At 31.4% G+C, this 16,553-nt stretch overlaps 1 protein-coding gene across 2 annotated transcripts; it reads left to right on the plus strand.

Annotated features, from left to right (window-relative positions):
• Positions 1 to 5: 5 nt before the first annotated feature.
• Positions 6 to 16,298, plus strand: LOC106690554 (splicing factor ESS-2 homolog). 2 transcript variants are annotated; one of them, XM_014436011.3, is made up of 9 exons: positions 6 to 263; positions 339 to 451; positions 8,989 to 9,197; positions 10,491 to 10,612; positions 10,689 to 10,797; positions 12,889 to 13,145; positions 14,344 to 14,503; positions 15,236 to 15,395; positions 16,121 to 16,298. In XM_014436011.3, exons 1-9 carry the CDS (start codon positions 144 to 146, stop codon positions 16,248 to 16,250), a joined length of 1,380 nt encoding a protein of 459 aa, XP_014291497.1. In that variant the 5' UTR covers positions 6 to 143; the 3' UTR covers positions 16,251 to 16,298. The 2 variants fall into 2 exon arrangements, with proteins under 2 accessions (XP_014291497.1, XP_014291496.1); XM_014436010.2 differs by lacking the exons at positions 8,989 to 9,197; positions 10,491 to 10,612; positions 10,689 to 10,797; ... (2 more) ...; positions 15,236 to 15,395; positions 16,121 to 16,298 and adding an exon at positions 526 to 1,920.
• Positions 16,299 to 16,553: the final 255 nt, after the last annotated feature.

Raw genomic sequence — 16,553 nt, forward strand, 5'->3', positions numbered from 1 at the left:
AACACAACAAGATGGAACACTTTCGTACCTACTAGTCAACAGTTCATTTGTATCACTTTGTCAAGTATTTACGACGTTCACGACAGTGCAAGTTTTTAGTGTTTTTAATGGCTATCTAAATAAGTTAGTTTGATTTGATTGAAATGTCTGTTGTAGAACAAGATTTTATATTAGATGACGACGAAGATCGCAATATTCCATTGAAGGACAGATTTGAAATTCAGAACTGTGTTGATTGGATTAAAACTTATAGTTACTCAAAGGTATTGTGTTAGGAAAATCTTGAATTGAAATTCGTTTTCTTTTTTGATTAACTAATCGACGTATGTTTAATGTAGGTTTGCTTACAATTTCCTGATACCTTTTTGTCAGAATCAGTGGATGTTGCTTTGCATATAGAAGAACAGATATCTAATAAAACCTACATCCTTGGTGATACTACTTATGGAAGGTAATTATTAATTTAAGGTATATTTCACCTTTGAGGAAATTATTTGTGAATTGAACTATTATTTTCTGTGCCAGCATGTCATTAATTAAAGCTGATAATCAGAGTGTATTCAAGTTACCAACTGCCCCCATAAAGAAAGTGAAATTCAAGAAATCCAAAGTATTAGAGGAAGAAACATATTTAGACGAAATGGGAAAAATAATTGAACGAGATTTTTTTCCTGATCTGGGAAGGCTTAAGGCACAGAATGAGTATCTTGATGCTCAGAGTGAAAATGATGTTCTAAAAGTAAGACAGTTGAGTTCTAAATATGCCATTAATTCTGAGATTTATTCTAGTCCTGCTACATTTGAAACACCCATTAATAAAAGTCGAAGTGACAGTGGTGAAGATATTGAAAACAAAGAAACCAAAAACAAAGAACAAGGTACAACAGAACCAAATAAAACCAAAATGTCTCTTGATCAATACCTGGGATCACATACGAGTGAAGACAACAAAAGTTTTGAAGATATCATAAAGGATTATCAAGAGCAACATAAACAAAAACATCCATGGCTATTTAAGGAAGAATCAGCTGTTGAAAATAGTAAAGATAGACTCGCCCTTCAAAATGACTCCAATGTGAGACCATTAGAAGTGGATATGTGGAATTATAAAGATAAGAATTATATAATGTATGTCCCTGATGGTGTTGATTTAACTTCGGAAGAAAAAGTCGAAATAGCTAAACGAAAACAAGAAATTGTTCATACAAATACTAGGCTTCGAGTCAATCCTTTTGATGAGAATGAAAACAAAGAAAGAATTTTTGACTTGGCCCAAAGTCAGGCCAAGATACTTGATGGGAAAATAGGTGTTGATGGAAAAATAGTAGTTGCTGGCACACCTAAAATAAATGGATTTAGTTTTGTCAAAACTCCTTCTCCAGCTCCTGGAGTAAATGAATCCCCACTCATGACTTGGGGTGAAATTGAGGGTACTCCATTCCGACTTGACTCTACACCCTTAGCCCATGTACCATCATTTCATATGCCTGAACCACCAAAACGCGAGTGTTTAGCCTTAAAACTTGCTGATAAAGCTGGAGAAAGACATCGGGATAGGAAAAAAAAAGCAATTGAAGCAGCAAGAAGACAGCTGACATCACCTGCTGGAAGACCTCATTCTGACAGACTACAGATGTTATCACCAGCAGCTAGGAGATTAGCTTCTTCTCAAATACAGCGTACTGGTAGTGATAAAAGACTAAATGCATATTATAGTCCCAGAGCATCTCCAAAGCCACATTTGACACCTACTCCAGCTGCTACTTTGGTAACTACTGATAATCTTCTTAATTTAAATGTTAAAAGAAGGCCGCGGGCTGCAGACTATTTTTCATAGTAATGTATTAAAGTATTTGTATTAAAGCAGCCAAGTTTTTGTTTGTACAGATTGTTTTTATAAATGAAAATATATTTTGGTAAGATAAATTGTTTTATTATTTCTATAAATTCCTTCTCCTCTTGATTTAAATATTACCATCAATATTATTATTATTATTGTTTTGGTAATAGATAATTTAATGATAGACAATTGCAACATTTTAACTTGTTGGAAAGATCTTGAAAGCTCTATTGATTACAATTTGAGTTTAAGAATCTTTATGTGGGTGATTCTTAAAAAGAATTCATTTTCCGCATCTAAATTATGAGTATATTTTATATGAAAATTTTCTGTTTTTAATGTAGATTCCTTGAATCATAAAAAAAAAAAAAATGTAATTAACATATAGAAAAACAGCATGTAATTGCTCAAAAACCTTCTTTCGGATCCAAAACCCATTTTTTTAGTGGTGGACAGGAACTAAGCCAGCAACATTAGATGGAATGCTGAATGTGTGCGAAAGAAGGACCGAATTGCAATGACCTAACCATTCTGAATTCAAATAGGTAATTAAGTTAGCTAAAACTTTTATCATTGACTGAGTTAGTAAAACTAACAATAAAGAGATGTTAGAAGTTATAAATTATATTGCCAGACTGATTCAACTTATAATAAATTCATTAGCTATCATAATTAGAAAATCTAATAGCTAACTATAATAGCTATCTAAGAACTAGACAATATCAATAAGCACACAATATTCGGAAATTTTCCTGTAGCAAACTATTGAATTAGCTATTAATTTTTGAACTGCATTTATTTTTATAAGGTTGTCCCCATACAAAGGACATATCCTGATTTTACAGAAAAGAGGTTTTCACAAAAAACTGACATTGTTACTGGTAGTTTTAATGGTGATTGAAAGTTTTGAGACCTCAAAAAAGTCGTTTGATTGAAGGAAATATTTTTTTTTAATGGATTTTTCAAACAATGATGAGAAGAATTTAATTTAAAAAATGTGGTAAGAACATCCCATCAATAAAATACTCCAGTTTCATCATACTTATTTTATTTTTTTAAGAACCTCGCATTTAAGACCCTGTTTAATGGCTTAATCGTGTTTATTGGTCCGTCTTTTTTTTTTTCAGTGAATGAAATTAAAGTAATTATCTGATTTTAATTACACCATCTTGTCCTCCTCATGATTTTATTTTACATTTTTGGAAACTAAGTTTCTTTTTGCTGCAATCATTTATATATGAGTGATGTAAATGTTTTGGATTACTCGTATTTTAGAGAACTTGACCATCATTTTACAGCAATTTTTATATTATTATGAACTCATTGCATTATTTTTTATGAAAGAGTATATAATTGGTATAATATTAATTTATATGTGGAAAATTGGAACAGGCGGTGATTTATATCCTCATAAATACCTACCAAGACTTCATTGCTCGATTTTTTTTTTTTTGGTAAAGTTGTATACAATTTTAATTGATTGAAAAATATTTTTCTAATAGTGACACTGAATCTGTTGGGTATTATAAAGAGCTTTTAAAATCTTCAATTTATGATCACAACAAGTATAAATAACTGACTTTATTGATCAATTAACGTTTTTCTTTTGGAAATTATGTAAAGTAACCAAAATGACACAAAAGTTTTTACCATATTAATTTATTTTTTCTAAAGAATAAAAAAATTGTATATTGTGTCTCATTTTTATCGTACCTTTGTTGTAAACAAAAATATGAGCATGCATGATCAAAAATGAGATGCATACATTTTTGTTTGCACAAGTAAAATCTTTTAAGCAGGGGTAGTATTTAGACATTTTGGGCAAAAATGAGATGTCATTTATAGTATTGTTTTATTAATTTTTGTAGAAGAAAAAATAAAATTAGAAGCAGGTTTAAAACAATTTTAGAACCACATTTAGCCTCATATTTATCTCACTGTCTCAAATATATCCTAGAAGATTTCTCAAGTTTACCTCACTGAATTTAATTTATTATATTAATTTTTTCTAATAAAATGTAAATTTTATTCACTCCTTTTATATGATTTTATGACCCATGGCACTTCATTAGTTATACTCAACTATTTCTTCATGTTTTATAGTTGTAAGTGAATGAAGAGTGATTCAATCACTATCTCACTATCTTAATCCTTAGTTTTATATTAAGCTGATTAGCTTGAGTATTGGCATATATTTTTATAAATCTAATTAAGCATACTTAAATTATTACGATGAAAGGAATATGGTCCGGGTGCGGTCAAGAAAAACTCAAATAGTAGAAATATACTAATTTAATGAGGCAACGTTTCGCCCCACGTTGCAGGGCTTCTTCAGGGCTATTTTGACGGCAGTCAAAACTAAAAACTAACTTTTTAGTTTTGACTGCCGTCAAAATAGCCCTGAAGAAGCCCTGCAACGTGGGGCGAAACGTTGGCTCATTAAATTAGTATATTTCTACTATTTGAGTTTTTCTTGACCGCACCCGGACCATATTCCTTTCATCTTTACACACGGTCAATCAATAATCTTCCATTAAATTATTACATTTTTATAAACATTTATTTTAATTAAGTGTACAAAAATTATTGCTTAGGTCATTGAAAGTTAAGACATAAATTAGCCAAAGTTATATTGAGCCTGGTGCCAAAGAATATTTTAAGGGGTACCTTTATTTGTTTTATCTTACTAATTAATAGATGTAACTCTAACATTTTTTAGTTTAAGTCCGAATTTCTGCAGAACTAATATGTTATACTTCATGCATGCACTGACGGATCACGGAATTTTGAGAAGGTGACTACTACTGAAAATTTCAGTAATTGACCTGTGTGTCAAGATGAATTCTATACACCTAATTGAAAATTTTGACCTAATAAAGTTTAGTTTAAATAATATGAATTTTAAAATATAATTTACCTTTTTAATTAAAAACAATAAAAAAGATGCCTGGCCTATTTCTATGTAGGAAATTATCAAGAAAAATAAAAGGTGTACACCCCTGCTTGGATTCTCTAGAATATATGGATATACAGGATCAATTCAGTTTCCTATTGAAGAAAAAAAAAAATATATGAATAATAAAAAATATTTTCTACTCCTTAAAGCTTAGTGAAAATAATCTGATTTGGAGAATGTTAAGTATAACAACAAATTTAAAAACTGAATTATGAAAATCAAAACCACATTGATCCTCTATTTATCATTTTAAAGGAGAGAAAGTGAACCGTCCATCGACCTTGGAGTAAGTAGACTTATGATGTCCATATATTTTGAAATGACTATTATGACAGAGGATCTTATTGGGTTTAGTACATTCTTATTCACATGTAGGGCCAGGAAAAGAGATTTCTAACCTATAACCAATTTTCATTCTTGTGTGGACTTCCCTGTTCTACTTAGGGAAAAAGTTAGATGATGTTTCTGGAATTTTTCATATCTATTTTAAAATTTTTAATTTTTGAAAGTTTAAAACTTTATCCTCTTTTGGATTAGTTTTTTTATTAAACTAGAAAAAATCTTATCTTAATCACAAAAAATATAACTTATTGTTTATAGAGAAGTGCCTCCGTGCTTTGTGGTATTTAGTGTTGGTTCTGTCTTGTTTCCAGGTTAGATTTTACATTGATTCCTTCCAGCCTAATATTCTTTTACTCCTCCCTCCCCCACCTAGTATCATATTGGAAACCAACCTATTCCATCAATAGTGGATCAAGTTTTCATTCTGGTAACGACTCAACACACTCGGATACAAAGTCATCATTATTTTGAAGTGGAAAAACAGCATAGTTCAACCATGGTCACTGATGTATGTCGAGTGGTATAAGCAGTTCCCTAAGATCCTTCTTGCAGTTCAGCACTGAATCCATCAAAACTAATAATTTTATAATTTTTTAATCTGGTCTAGTATCTATTTCATCGTATAAAGCTAAATTGTGCTGATTATATCCTCCACTTCTTGCCTACCACTTCATTTAGCAGATTTTTGAAATGCCTATCCCATTTCTGTAGTATTGATTCGAAATATTAAAAGGAAACCACTTGTTTCTTTTAAAGCTAAGAGCTTTTTGCCATTGATGGATCTTTTAAATGTTATTCTAATAAAATATTTATCATTAGTTGTGGGGTAGGCTAGTTGAGGTAGTTTGCACCAACTATGTAATAAACATTACTTTTTTTATGATTGGAGAAGTTTGTCGGGGGGGGGGGTGCGGTCAGCAAAGAACAACATAAATAGACAAAACCATATTTATTTATTTTATGCCGACATTTACACAGTTGTAAGCCTACCTTCTACGCCACAACCCCTGATGAAGACCTGAAACTCAGGTCGAAACGTCGGCATAAAATAAATAAATATGGTTTTGTTTATTTATGTTGTTCTTTGTTGACCGCACCCTCCGACAAACTTCTCCAATCATTAATCTACGGTCAACTATCAACACCTCATTACTTTTTTTGTTTGAAGATGGGTACAAAAATTGAGGTATCTAATATCTTCCAGTTATCTTTTAGAGTAATACCTTTAACCAGCTCCATATTAATAGATTGTGTCGGCAATATTCCAGCTTATATTTCTAAACTTAGCTGATGCTCCTCAGCTTTCTCACATCTTTAAGAGTTATAATTTTATTTTCCATGAAAAAAAAATCAAATATTAAAATTAAGGTAATTGTAATATTCCAATAGTGTTTGATTCTTGTAGAACGTTCCATTCCATCTTACTCGAATCAGATGCCATTTAATCATAATTGAGTTTTGATAATACCATGATGGAATGGTTAGATGCTCCACGTTATACCCACCAGGTACCGACCTATGTCCACCATGGGATATGGGACCTTCGTCTTGCCGTGGACAAAGGATCGGAAGGGTTTCAGGACTAGATACCATAGATGCTGCAATCCTCAAGAACAGTGCCCCTTATATCGAGGAAGAGTTGTTGGATATATTTAACAAGTGTTTGGATAAGGGGTACTTTCCAAACAAGTGGAGGATTGCAGACTTGAGTTGCTCTACAAGGGAGGTGGTAAGGATAAAGAAACGCCTAAATCCTATCGACCAATATGCTTCCTCCCAGTAGCTAGTAAGGTCCTGGAGCACATGATCGTCCACAGCCTTAGACCAATCCTAAGTGCTGCAAGTCATCCACAGCAGTTCGACTCGACCTGTGGCAGGGAACTACGGATGCGCTGCTGAGAGTGCGTAGGGACGTGGAGGAGAGGGCGGAGAAATATGTCTTATTACTCATGTTTGACATCTCTTCTGCCTTCAACAGCGTTTAGTGGCCCCGTGTACTTCAGCGGTTGCAAGAGCTCGACACCTCCAGTAATCTATACTCCCTCATAGGTAGTTAGTTACCTCAATAACAGGTGTGTCAGGATCAGGGGTAACTACTACGAGGTCGAGAGAAAAATCAAAAGAGGATGTCCGCAGGGTTCAGTCCTAGGACCAGCTCTGTGGAAGCTAATATTTGATGAGTTGCTGGGGGAACTAGAGGACAAGGGGACCTACGTCGACGACCTGGCAGTCATCGTGGCCAAGAACAGCAGATCCAGACTAAAGACAGAAGCGAAGAGGTGTGCCAGTCTTGTAGGAGAGTGGTGCGTGAAGAGGAAGTTGAGTATGGCAGTAGCCAAGACTCAGGCCATACTCATAAGAGGCTCCACAGACAGGGCTCATCCTATCAACCTGGATATCCAAGGAGAGAGGGTTAGACCGGGTGAGGAGGTGACATATCTTGGTGTGAGAATAAGAAGAAGATTCGATGCAACTTCTCACCTTGTGTATCTAAAGGACGAGATGACACTGTCACTCAATGGATTAGGTAGGATAGGGGGTGTATTTTGGGGCCTCAGGTACCCTGCAACGATGACCATATATAAAGGTGTGATCTTGGGTATTCGGATGTACGCATCTCCTGCGTGGAGCCGAAACCTCACGCAGACTCAGAAGAGAAGACTGGCCACCATACAGAGATTGGCTCTGCTGAGGGTAACAAAGACATATAGAACGGTGTCACATGAGGCGGTGCAGGTGCTGGCCGGAGCGATGCCCCTGGTCCCCATCCTCAGGGAGGATGTCCTTAAATATGAAGTAAAGAGGCAGGGACTAGAAGCACTACCGGAGGAGCTCCGAGAGAGGATCGGTGAGACTCCAAAATTATGGAAGAAAATACTGCGGGAGGACTCAATACAGGAGTGGAATGGATGGTGGGTAGCAAGCCAGAAGGGCACTACTTTGAAAAAATTCATCCCTACCATCCTTTCTAGATTAAAGGCTAAATGGGTCCTCCCAGACTATTGGGTCTCACAGATCCTAACAGGACAATGGGGGGTTTCGGGAAAGCTGCAGAGCTTTGGAAAGAACATCGACCCCCAGTCCCCCACATGCAGAGTTCCTGAAACAGCAGAACATGTAATAGTAGATTGCTCCACCATGGAAGGACACCGAGACAGGCTGTCGTGGGAGACCGGGATTTTCGCCCTCGCCGAGTTGAACTTTCCCTGTTTGATTGAAGAAGAGAATTATCCCTTCTTCAGTGAGTTCATTTATGGGTGGAAGGAGGTGGTGGGCCCAACTCATTTCACAATGGGAAGGACTTGACCACCCAACATCGGCGAGCCACCAGAAGAGGAGGAAGCTGATCCAGACTGAGACCAGGAGGGCTGGACCATCCTGGTAACTGCAGGAGGCACCCAGACGGATGTGCACCAGGAGGACCTACCGAACGGATGTAGTGGTGCAGCTCCATCAGTTAGGTGCTAAACCTAGTGCTGGGATGCACGACAGTAAAAAATTTAATAAAAGAATAAAGGAAATAAAAAAAAGAATTGGTGATCCTTGGGAGCAGTGGCATGCGCAATCCACAGCACGCTACCCCACTTCTCCCGCACCCCTGTATACCAGAAATGGCAAGGGAGGGGTATAAAAAAAAAAAAGAAAAAGAAAAAAAAGATAATACCATGATTAGCTCTCAGGGAAATTTTTTTTTAACTTTTCAATTTTTAAGTCTACGTAATATTGTATGTTATGTAAGTTAACGCTGCTTATGTGTTTATTTTTATGATTTATTGTCCCATTTAAATTGTAAACCATGTTATATTTAGACATTTCTTCTGACTTGTTTAAATTACCTAACATGTTTCAGTTGTTGTGTGGATGAAATTGCAGCACAACATATTGGCGGAGATGCTATCATCCATTTTGGTCATTCTTGTCTTACTTCATCACCGCAGATACCTGTTCTTAATATTTTTCCAAAGAGAAAAATGGACTTCAGTGCACTTAGATCACTCATTTCTGAAATGAATGGTTCTATAGTAGTCATTTATGATGTTGGTTACCATCATTTGTTAGGTAATGATGCCACTAACTTATTTAATTTATAATTTTGGGTTGTAAATAAATTTTGGTCTGAATACGATAAAAATGACACCTTTTCCTTCCCTTATTGTTTTCAAATTCATGCAGATTATTTCCAATGGTTTCATGTAAATGGAGAATTTTGAGCCTATTTCCTTAAAGTTTGCTTTTCAATAAACTTCTTGTTTTAGAAATTTTCATATTTTACAATTCCAGTCCATCTAATCGAAAGGAGTATGAAAGACTAAAGTCACTGATGCAAAACATTTCAAACTCTGTTACATTAGAACAAATGTTTCGGGTTGCAGTACTTTGAATTGTTACCATGATAACATTCAAATAGCATACAATTCCTCAAATATTCGTTTGTCACTTCTGTAATGAATACTGAATTTTCTTTTAATATAATTTTCTGTAAACAAGATTTTATGCATTTTTTAAGCTAACTGAATAAATAAACATAAGCAAAAGCGGAGAGGTAAATAGTTATTTTAGTGTGCCTTTTTATGAATCAGAGTTTTCTTTTTTTTTGTAACCCAATGATTAATTATTATATTTTTTTCATTTATTATACTTTTTCGAGGGAAAGGGTTGTGTGGTATTTGAATTGGATAAACATAATTTTGACTTATTAAATCTAAAATATTTAGTATAAAATATGAGATTTTAACTTGTTAATTCCGACTGAATAAAAATCATGTTTGTTTTCTTAAGATCTTTTCAATATACATTAGTTGTTATACTTTCTTAGTAGTCCAACCTCAAATATTTCTTTAAGGTAGAATTTTTAATTTAGAATAGTGATAATATAATGATGCTGTAAAATAATATCTATTAAACAAAGTTATAGTGGTTTAAGTATTTTTAGTTTTTTTTATACCTTTATTACCTATCTGGCAGGATAGTGTAGGAAATAAAAAAAATTGTCCTTTAAGGTATGTTAAGCCATAAAAAAGTCCTTCCATGCAGAAGATAGATAATATATCTTTGATGCTTGGTCATAAGGGTTAAGTTGGAAATACGGATTTTTTAGGAGGGCAAAAACAAAGTTCAAAACATTACGTAAAATCTAATTATTGATATTTATGTAATAGCTATTTTTATAAAACAATATAGTAATAAGTCTATCTGACGCATAAAGACCTTATTACGAATCGGTAGTTCTGATTTGGTGCTATAATACAACATAATCTCCAAATGCTCAAAAAGTGACTTAAGCCCTTATGACCGCGCATCAAAAATATATTTCTCAAATTTGACCTTTGATCTGCTTTTCTAATATTTTAGGTGAAATACAGGCATGTTTTTTGGAAAAAGAGGCTATAATACCAGAAATTCTGTTAGGTAGCAAACATAATAAAGATTGTTCAACTCATTGTAAAGTGAAAGAAACTGGAGAACATTCCGAAGTAACATCTTCATTTTATTAGCAAATAACATTTTTGTACTTTTTAAACCAATTGTTTTACAGTGCCTTATTTGCAGGTGAGATTTTCCCGTGGATACTGCTTACCAGAAGTTACACCAAAGAATTTGATATACATTGGTGACAAAACTGATGCCTGTTTTAAGAATTTTTTATATCTATTCAAAGGTATTAAACATAAATGTTCTATTTTTAGATTTATTATTTACAAAGAAACTATAAAGTTTCCATTTTGTTCAATTTTGACACTTTGATGTTATATTCCTTGTGGATTTCTGTTCATTCAACTCATAATATTCAAAGCCCATTTATTGATCAAAGACACCTGAGAAGCCAATAAAATCAACACAATATGTGGGAAATAAAAAAAATTGTCACTTCAAGATAAGTGATATCAAAACATGTTTTAAAAACTTTTTTTTTGGAGTTTGCCAAAATTTTGAAAATGGGCTTGGAACTATTACATATACATTGAGGTTATTATTATTACTTAGCCTTATCAAATTATTGTTGACAATTACATGACAATGTTAATCAACATTTGTGGAATATTTATAAAAATTAAAATTCAAGGTCTGCTTCAAACAAATTTTAGAAGTTATTTTTGTTAATTTGAAACTTTAACGAGCACATCTCTGTTTCTGTGAATTAAGTAGAAAATAAGATATTATGAAAGGCTTAATTTGATTGTTCATTAATTAAATAGTACAGGGTGATCATTCTCTATATTCTGCTGTTCTTAAACCTTGTTTAAACACAAGATCTATCATCAGCTCCCTTTTCTCTACAAATGAGAGTCTACAGTGCATCCTCAACAAGTTTGATTAATTTTTTTTTGGTAATTCTAAATTTTAAAAAATCAAGATATATGCTATCCTCTTATCCAATGGACTGTAAGAGCTGAGAAAAAATAAAACAACCTGAAACTACATTTATTTTATGTCTCCAATGCCATAAATTATAATAATATGGTCCTTCCATCAAATCATTTTTATTTTAATAATTTTAGGGGATTTTAGAAGTGGTTAAAACAAATCTGACACAAGTTAAAACTAAAAATAAATAATACATTTCACTCCGTTGAAGAATACTGTTCTCATTATATGTACTTATTAGACCCTAAAGAATGAGTGGTTAATTATTTATTGGTATTTTGTGAGACTTGAAGTTTTTTGGAGGAGAATCTTCCAATTATATCTTGATAATATATTTTATATAAATAAATAAAAGTTTATTAATTTTTTTTTGCTATTTTATCTGATATTTTTCTGTTAATGTTATAAGGAAGACTGTGGAATAACTCATGAAATCAGGTTCAGTTATTTGTTTAGGGTTTCAAACTTTCGACTTAAATCAAATTATTATATTTTTTACACTACTAAGGTGTAAACATTTGTGTTTTTTTATCTTTATTTAAGAAATGTATAGTTTACTCGCCTTTTAAGGCTATTCTTCAAAATATCCATTACCATTTTCTATCTCTGAAAGTCATTCTTGGACCAACAAAGTAATGCATTCAAGGCTCTATTTTATTGTTTCCATCTTTAAATTTTGCAAACTATAGTTTTCTGATCTGTGTAGAAATTTCCCTTCTACTAATTAATTTCTTGAATAGTATTTATGGCATAACAGCCTTTTTTATTACAATAGGCTGAATTTTTCTGAGTTTCAAGCTTAAAACCCAACATTTCACAAATTTTACAAAAATGTTTTAACATTTATTTAAACTGATTTAAAATAACTTAATGTATAGGGAATGAGAAAAATGTATAAACATAGTTGTTTTTGTTCATAAATTACTCTAGCAGAGAGTAAAATACAGAAAATTTGTATCATAGTAATATATTTATTTTATAAACATTGCTAAAGTAATAGTATTGGTACTAGTTCTGAAGCACTATTGCAGCATATAGAGTGAGGATATACCTCACCTATACATAATTAGAAAACGGTTAACAATTGTTATCGGTTATAACCTTAGATAAAATAGTGATTCATATTCCTTTCTTAACCTAAAGTGAAAAGGATCCATTAGGATTTGTTTGTCTCTTTAGCAAGCATTTGTCTACAATTGTGGTCCAATTGAAGCAGTAATTACAATAATGCAGGTTACAATTAACAATATAACATTGTGTATAAGTGAGTACACACCCACCCACCATGTTGGAATAGTACTTAGGAACTGTTACCATAGTTTCTTTACATATAACTATCTATGAAGTTTATTACCAACTATTTATATTTAAAGTATAATTATAGGTGCTGAAATTTGGAATTGTAGTTTCAAAAGTGGAGTAGAAAAATATAATATTTTAAATGCCTACAAACACATTTCCTATCTGGTTGAAGAAATAAAAGCTGCAGAATCATTAACAGTGGTTGTAGTAACCCTCACAATGAAGGGATATCTTGAAGCAATAGACCATGTCAAAATGTTAGCCAAGAAATGGAACAAGAAAGTATATGTTATTTCAGTTGGGAAGCCAACAATCGCTAAACTCACAAATTTTCCAGAGGTTATTTACTGTAATCTATTTTGCATTTATCATGGCTATATTTTTTAGTCAATTATATACCTTAACTGATCAAAAATTCAATCATGGTAAACCTAAGTCTTTGATATTTAAAGAATATAATTAACTCTTTCCTTGAGGCTGTCCTCATATTATATCATCCAGTTAGACCATCTTCTTCCCCCATGTCACACTGAACACAACTCCTTTTCACTGTAATTTCATACTTTTTGATTTTCATGATTTTTGAATAAACAAAAATTTAATAAACAATAGAGTGTAAATCATGTGTTCATTTATAGCAACTTCCATTAATGATTTCTTTGAATCAATCTTAATATTAGGCCATTGTTAAGACAATCCTATTTACACAAATAAAGTTACTTTATGTATTGTAAATAATTAATGAAGTATGATATCCAATGATATTATTTCTTAAGCCTAGTATGCTCTTGAGTTTTTTTGTCACGGAGTTGTGTACAGGATACATCTCTGTTGCGTTGTGGCAACTTTGCAACATGGTAAACAATGTTGTTTGTTTAATTTTAGTATTTTTGATTTCCATCCAAAATGGGATCCTCACACAATGTAGCGCAACTCTCCCAGTATGAATGTGAATATAGTGAGCAGTTTATGGCACCTGTAACCATTTTAAATTTATTTTTGTTTTCTTTCTATATAATCATATGGACTACTGACTTAATAATTAAATTAGGTGATTAATTAATTTATAATTTACAATAATTATTTTATATTATTTGTATGTAATAATTTATTTGATTGACTACCTAAACTTAGGCACTTTTTTCAATTCATATCAATTTCTGGATATTTATTACCTATCATACTTCCATATCCTCTTTTTAAATGAATTTGTTCTGTATTAACATTTTTCAAAAAAAGTAAAAATAAGTAATTCATTAGTGGTGACTACTTTCTTCTTTTGATTTTGGTTCTATAAAGTCATTTTATTTATCAAAATTTATTTTAATTATTGAATAAGTAAAATTTAACCCTTTTCCTCAACTAAAAGCCAATAAAAGTGAAGTTTATTCTATATTAATTGGTTTGATTATTATAGTAAACATTATGAAAGTGAGTTTTTCATTTACTTTCATTTTAGCCATAAAATGTTTTTAAATGTACATAACTTTGAAAATAATTTTTTTTTAGATTTATATAGATAATAAACATTTTGTAGATGGAAGTTTTTGTTGTTGTGGGGTGTACTGAATTAGAATTACCAAGTAGAAGAGAATTAATACAACCAGTTGTTGGTCTTCTAGAGGTTGAGTTGGCTTTGAATAATAGCAGAACTTGGGATGATACTTTGACCAGGGATTTCAGAGATTTGATTCTAGGTAAAATAAATTTATTATTTTGAATTGTTTAATCCTTTATACTGTCATTCTGAGATTATCCTCCTAACTTTTCGGATCAATCAATTTCTTAAACTATGAGTAATGGTTAATCAGGTGAGTGAATGTTAAATTTATTTATAATTTTGTTAATGTTCCATACTTCTTAGTTGAACTTTTTTTCTTATATATGTTCAAACATATTTTCCTTGATACAACTATATCTTGAAAACGCCTTATCCAATTCAGAGGAAATTTGGGGACTGGTGTAAAAATGGTCTAGTCTCGATATTATGAGTACTGTCAATTACTTTTTCTTACTCATCAATTAATTTTCTTGTTACATCAATAATTCAAAAACTATATATTTTATTCTCAAATGAAAGATCAATTATTTACCTGCTTATACTGATACCTATTATTGTCCTTGTATTATAGATAATTATATACTCCTTTGAAATCTGCAGAAAGAGTATAATTTGGAGGAAATACAATTTTCAGAAAATAAAACAGAGGGTTATGGGGGGAAAATGGTTATTTAAGTTAAACTGGCCTTTATGATTGACATACATTTTTTAAACCTATATATATTTCTGATATTTTTATATGTCTTATCAAATGTTTAGGTGATTAAATAAGCAATTATTTTTATGTTAATATTTTATAAAAAAATTTTAAAGTAGGAAGTATAAAGTAAGAAAAAAGTATAAAGTAAGAAAAAAGTATTTGCTTTAGGAGGACAAAATTACATTCCAGTAAAAGAAATTGAAGTCACATCCGATGTTTCTTTAATCACTGGCAAAATGAATAAATTGAGTAATGACAGTGCAGGGGATTCCACTGAACTGGCAATTAACCAAGAAAAAGCATTAGCTTCATCATCACAAAAAATTGGGTGAGAAATTAATCCTATTCTTGAAAATATTAGTATGCTTTGTTTTATTATGTGCCATGGATAACTAATTCCTTCTTGTTAAATTTCTTTTAAAAAGTATCTAGAGTTATGACTAACTACTATCTAGTTAATTGGTTGTATGTGAAAATAAAATTTTATTTATTAGATTTATTTAGTTGGAAAATGCCAAAATTAAATAGTCACTGCTATTATCTTTGAACCAAAAAAAATTCCAGTGGATTTTTAACTGTTAATTTGTTTAATTTTCTCTTACAAAAAAATTATATATGTGTGTATTTATATATATCTATACACACAAACACATACAAATATGTAACAATGGTCAAAGCTTTATATATTTGCCATTAACGTTTTGTTTTCGCTACTATAAACTAACTTTTGTGTTTATACCATACAAAGCTCTATTTCTGACAAAGCTATGTCAATGTTTATCTGATAGAAAATCTCAATAAAATTAACTATATTTAAAACTATAATTCAGACTGTCCTATTCTCATTCTATATCTACAGAGGAATTTTAATATAACTAGTTTGTTCATTTCTTCCATTTATACCTATCATTTATTCATGATTACAAAACTTTTTTTTCTTAAGCAAATAATAATAATTATACAAAATCATAAACTAATATCTTATAATTCTAGTTGTATCATAAATTATATTCAATATTGTTAAAATATTTAGTATTTATACTTATGTTATAGAGGAAAACAGGAAAAAACATGGTTTGGCTTAGAACGGATGATAGGTGAAACTCCTGTGACGTTAGCAGTTAAAGGGAGACATGGAACATCTACTGGTTATGAAGAAGAACCCACAGTTGATAAAAACTGACCAACAAAGAAATAGTTAGTGAAATAATAGTTAAATGATTTTTATGTATCTGGAATCTGTTTCTAACTCCTCTTGTTGGTGTAAAATAGTATGGTACAAAAAAGTTTAAATGGCGATATGTAATATAATTATCATATAATGCACGTTCAAAGAGGTAAGGTAAGTAAATATTTAAAATGTATTTTTTATATTATTAAAAAAAAGTGTAAACTGTGTGAACTCCATGAAAAATATATTTACTTTATAAAATTTCAATTAAATGTACAATTCCATTTGAATTTAGGAATTATCTGGAACCTTTCT

This window comes from Halyomorpha halys, unplaced genomic scaffold (assembly GCF_000696795.3).
Source record: "Halyomorpha halys isolate HHAL.00 unplaced genomic scaffold, Hhal_1.1 Scaffold1757.1, whole genome shotgun sequence".
In the NCBI taxonomy this organism is placed as follows: domain Eukaryota; kingdom Metazoa; phylum Arthropoda; class Insecta; order Hemiptera; family Pentatomidae; genus Halyomorpha; species Halyomorpha halys.

Bases quoted from the DNA above. Each gene is read 5' to 3' on its own strand.
- LOC106690554 (XM_014436010.2), top strand. From the start codon at position 144: ATGTCTGTTGTAGAACAAGATTTTATATTAGATGACGACGAAGATCGC. The intron at 264-338 runs GTATTGTGTTAG...TGTTTAATGTAG, and splicing joins AAACTTATAGTTACTCAAAG to GTTTGCTTACAATTTCCTGA. The intron at 452-525 runs GTAATTATTAAT...TTTCTGTGCCAG, and splicing joins GGTGATACTACTTATGGAAG to CATGTCATTAATTAAAGCTG.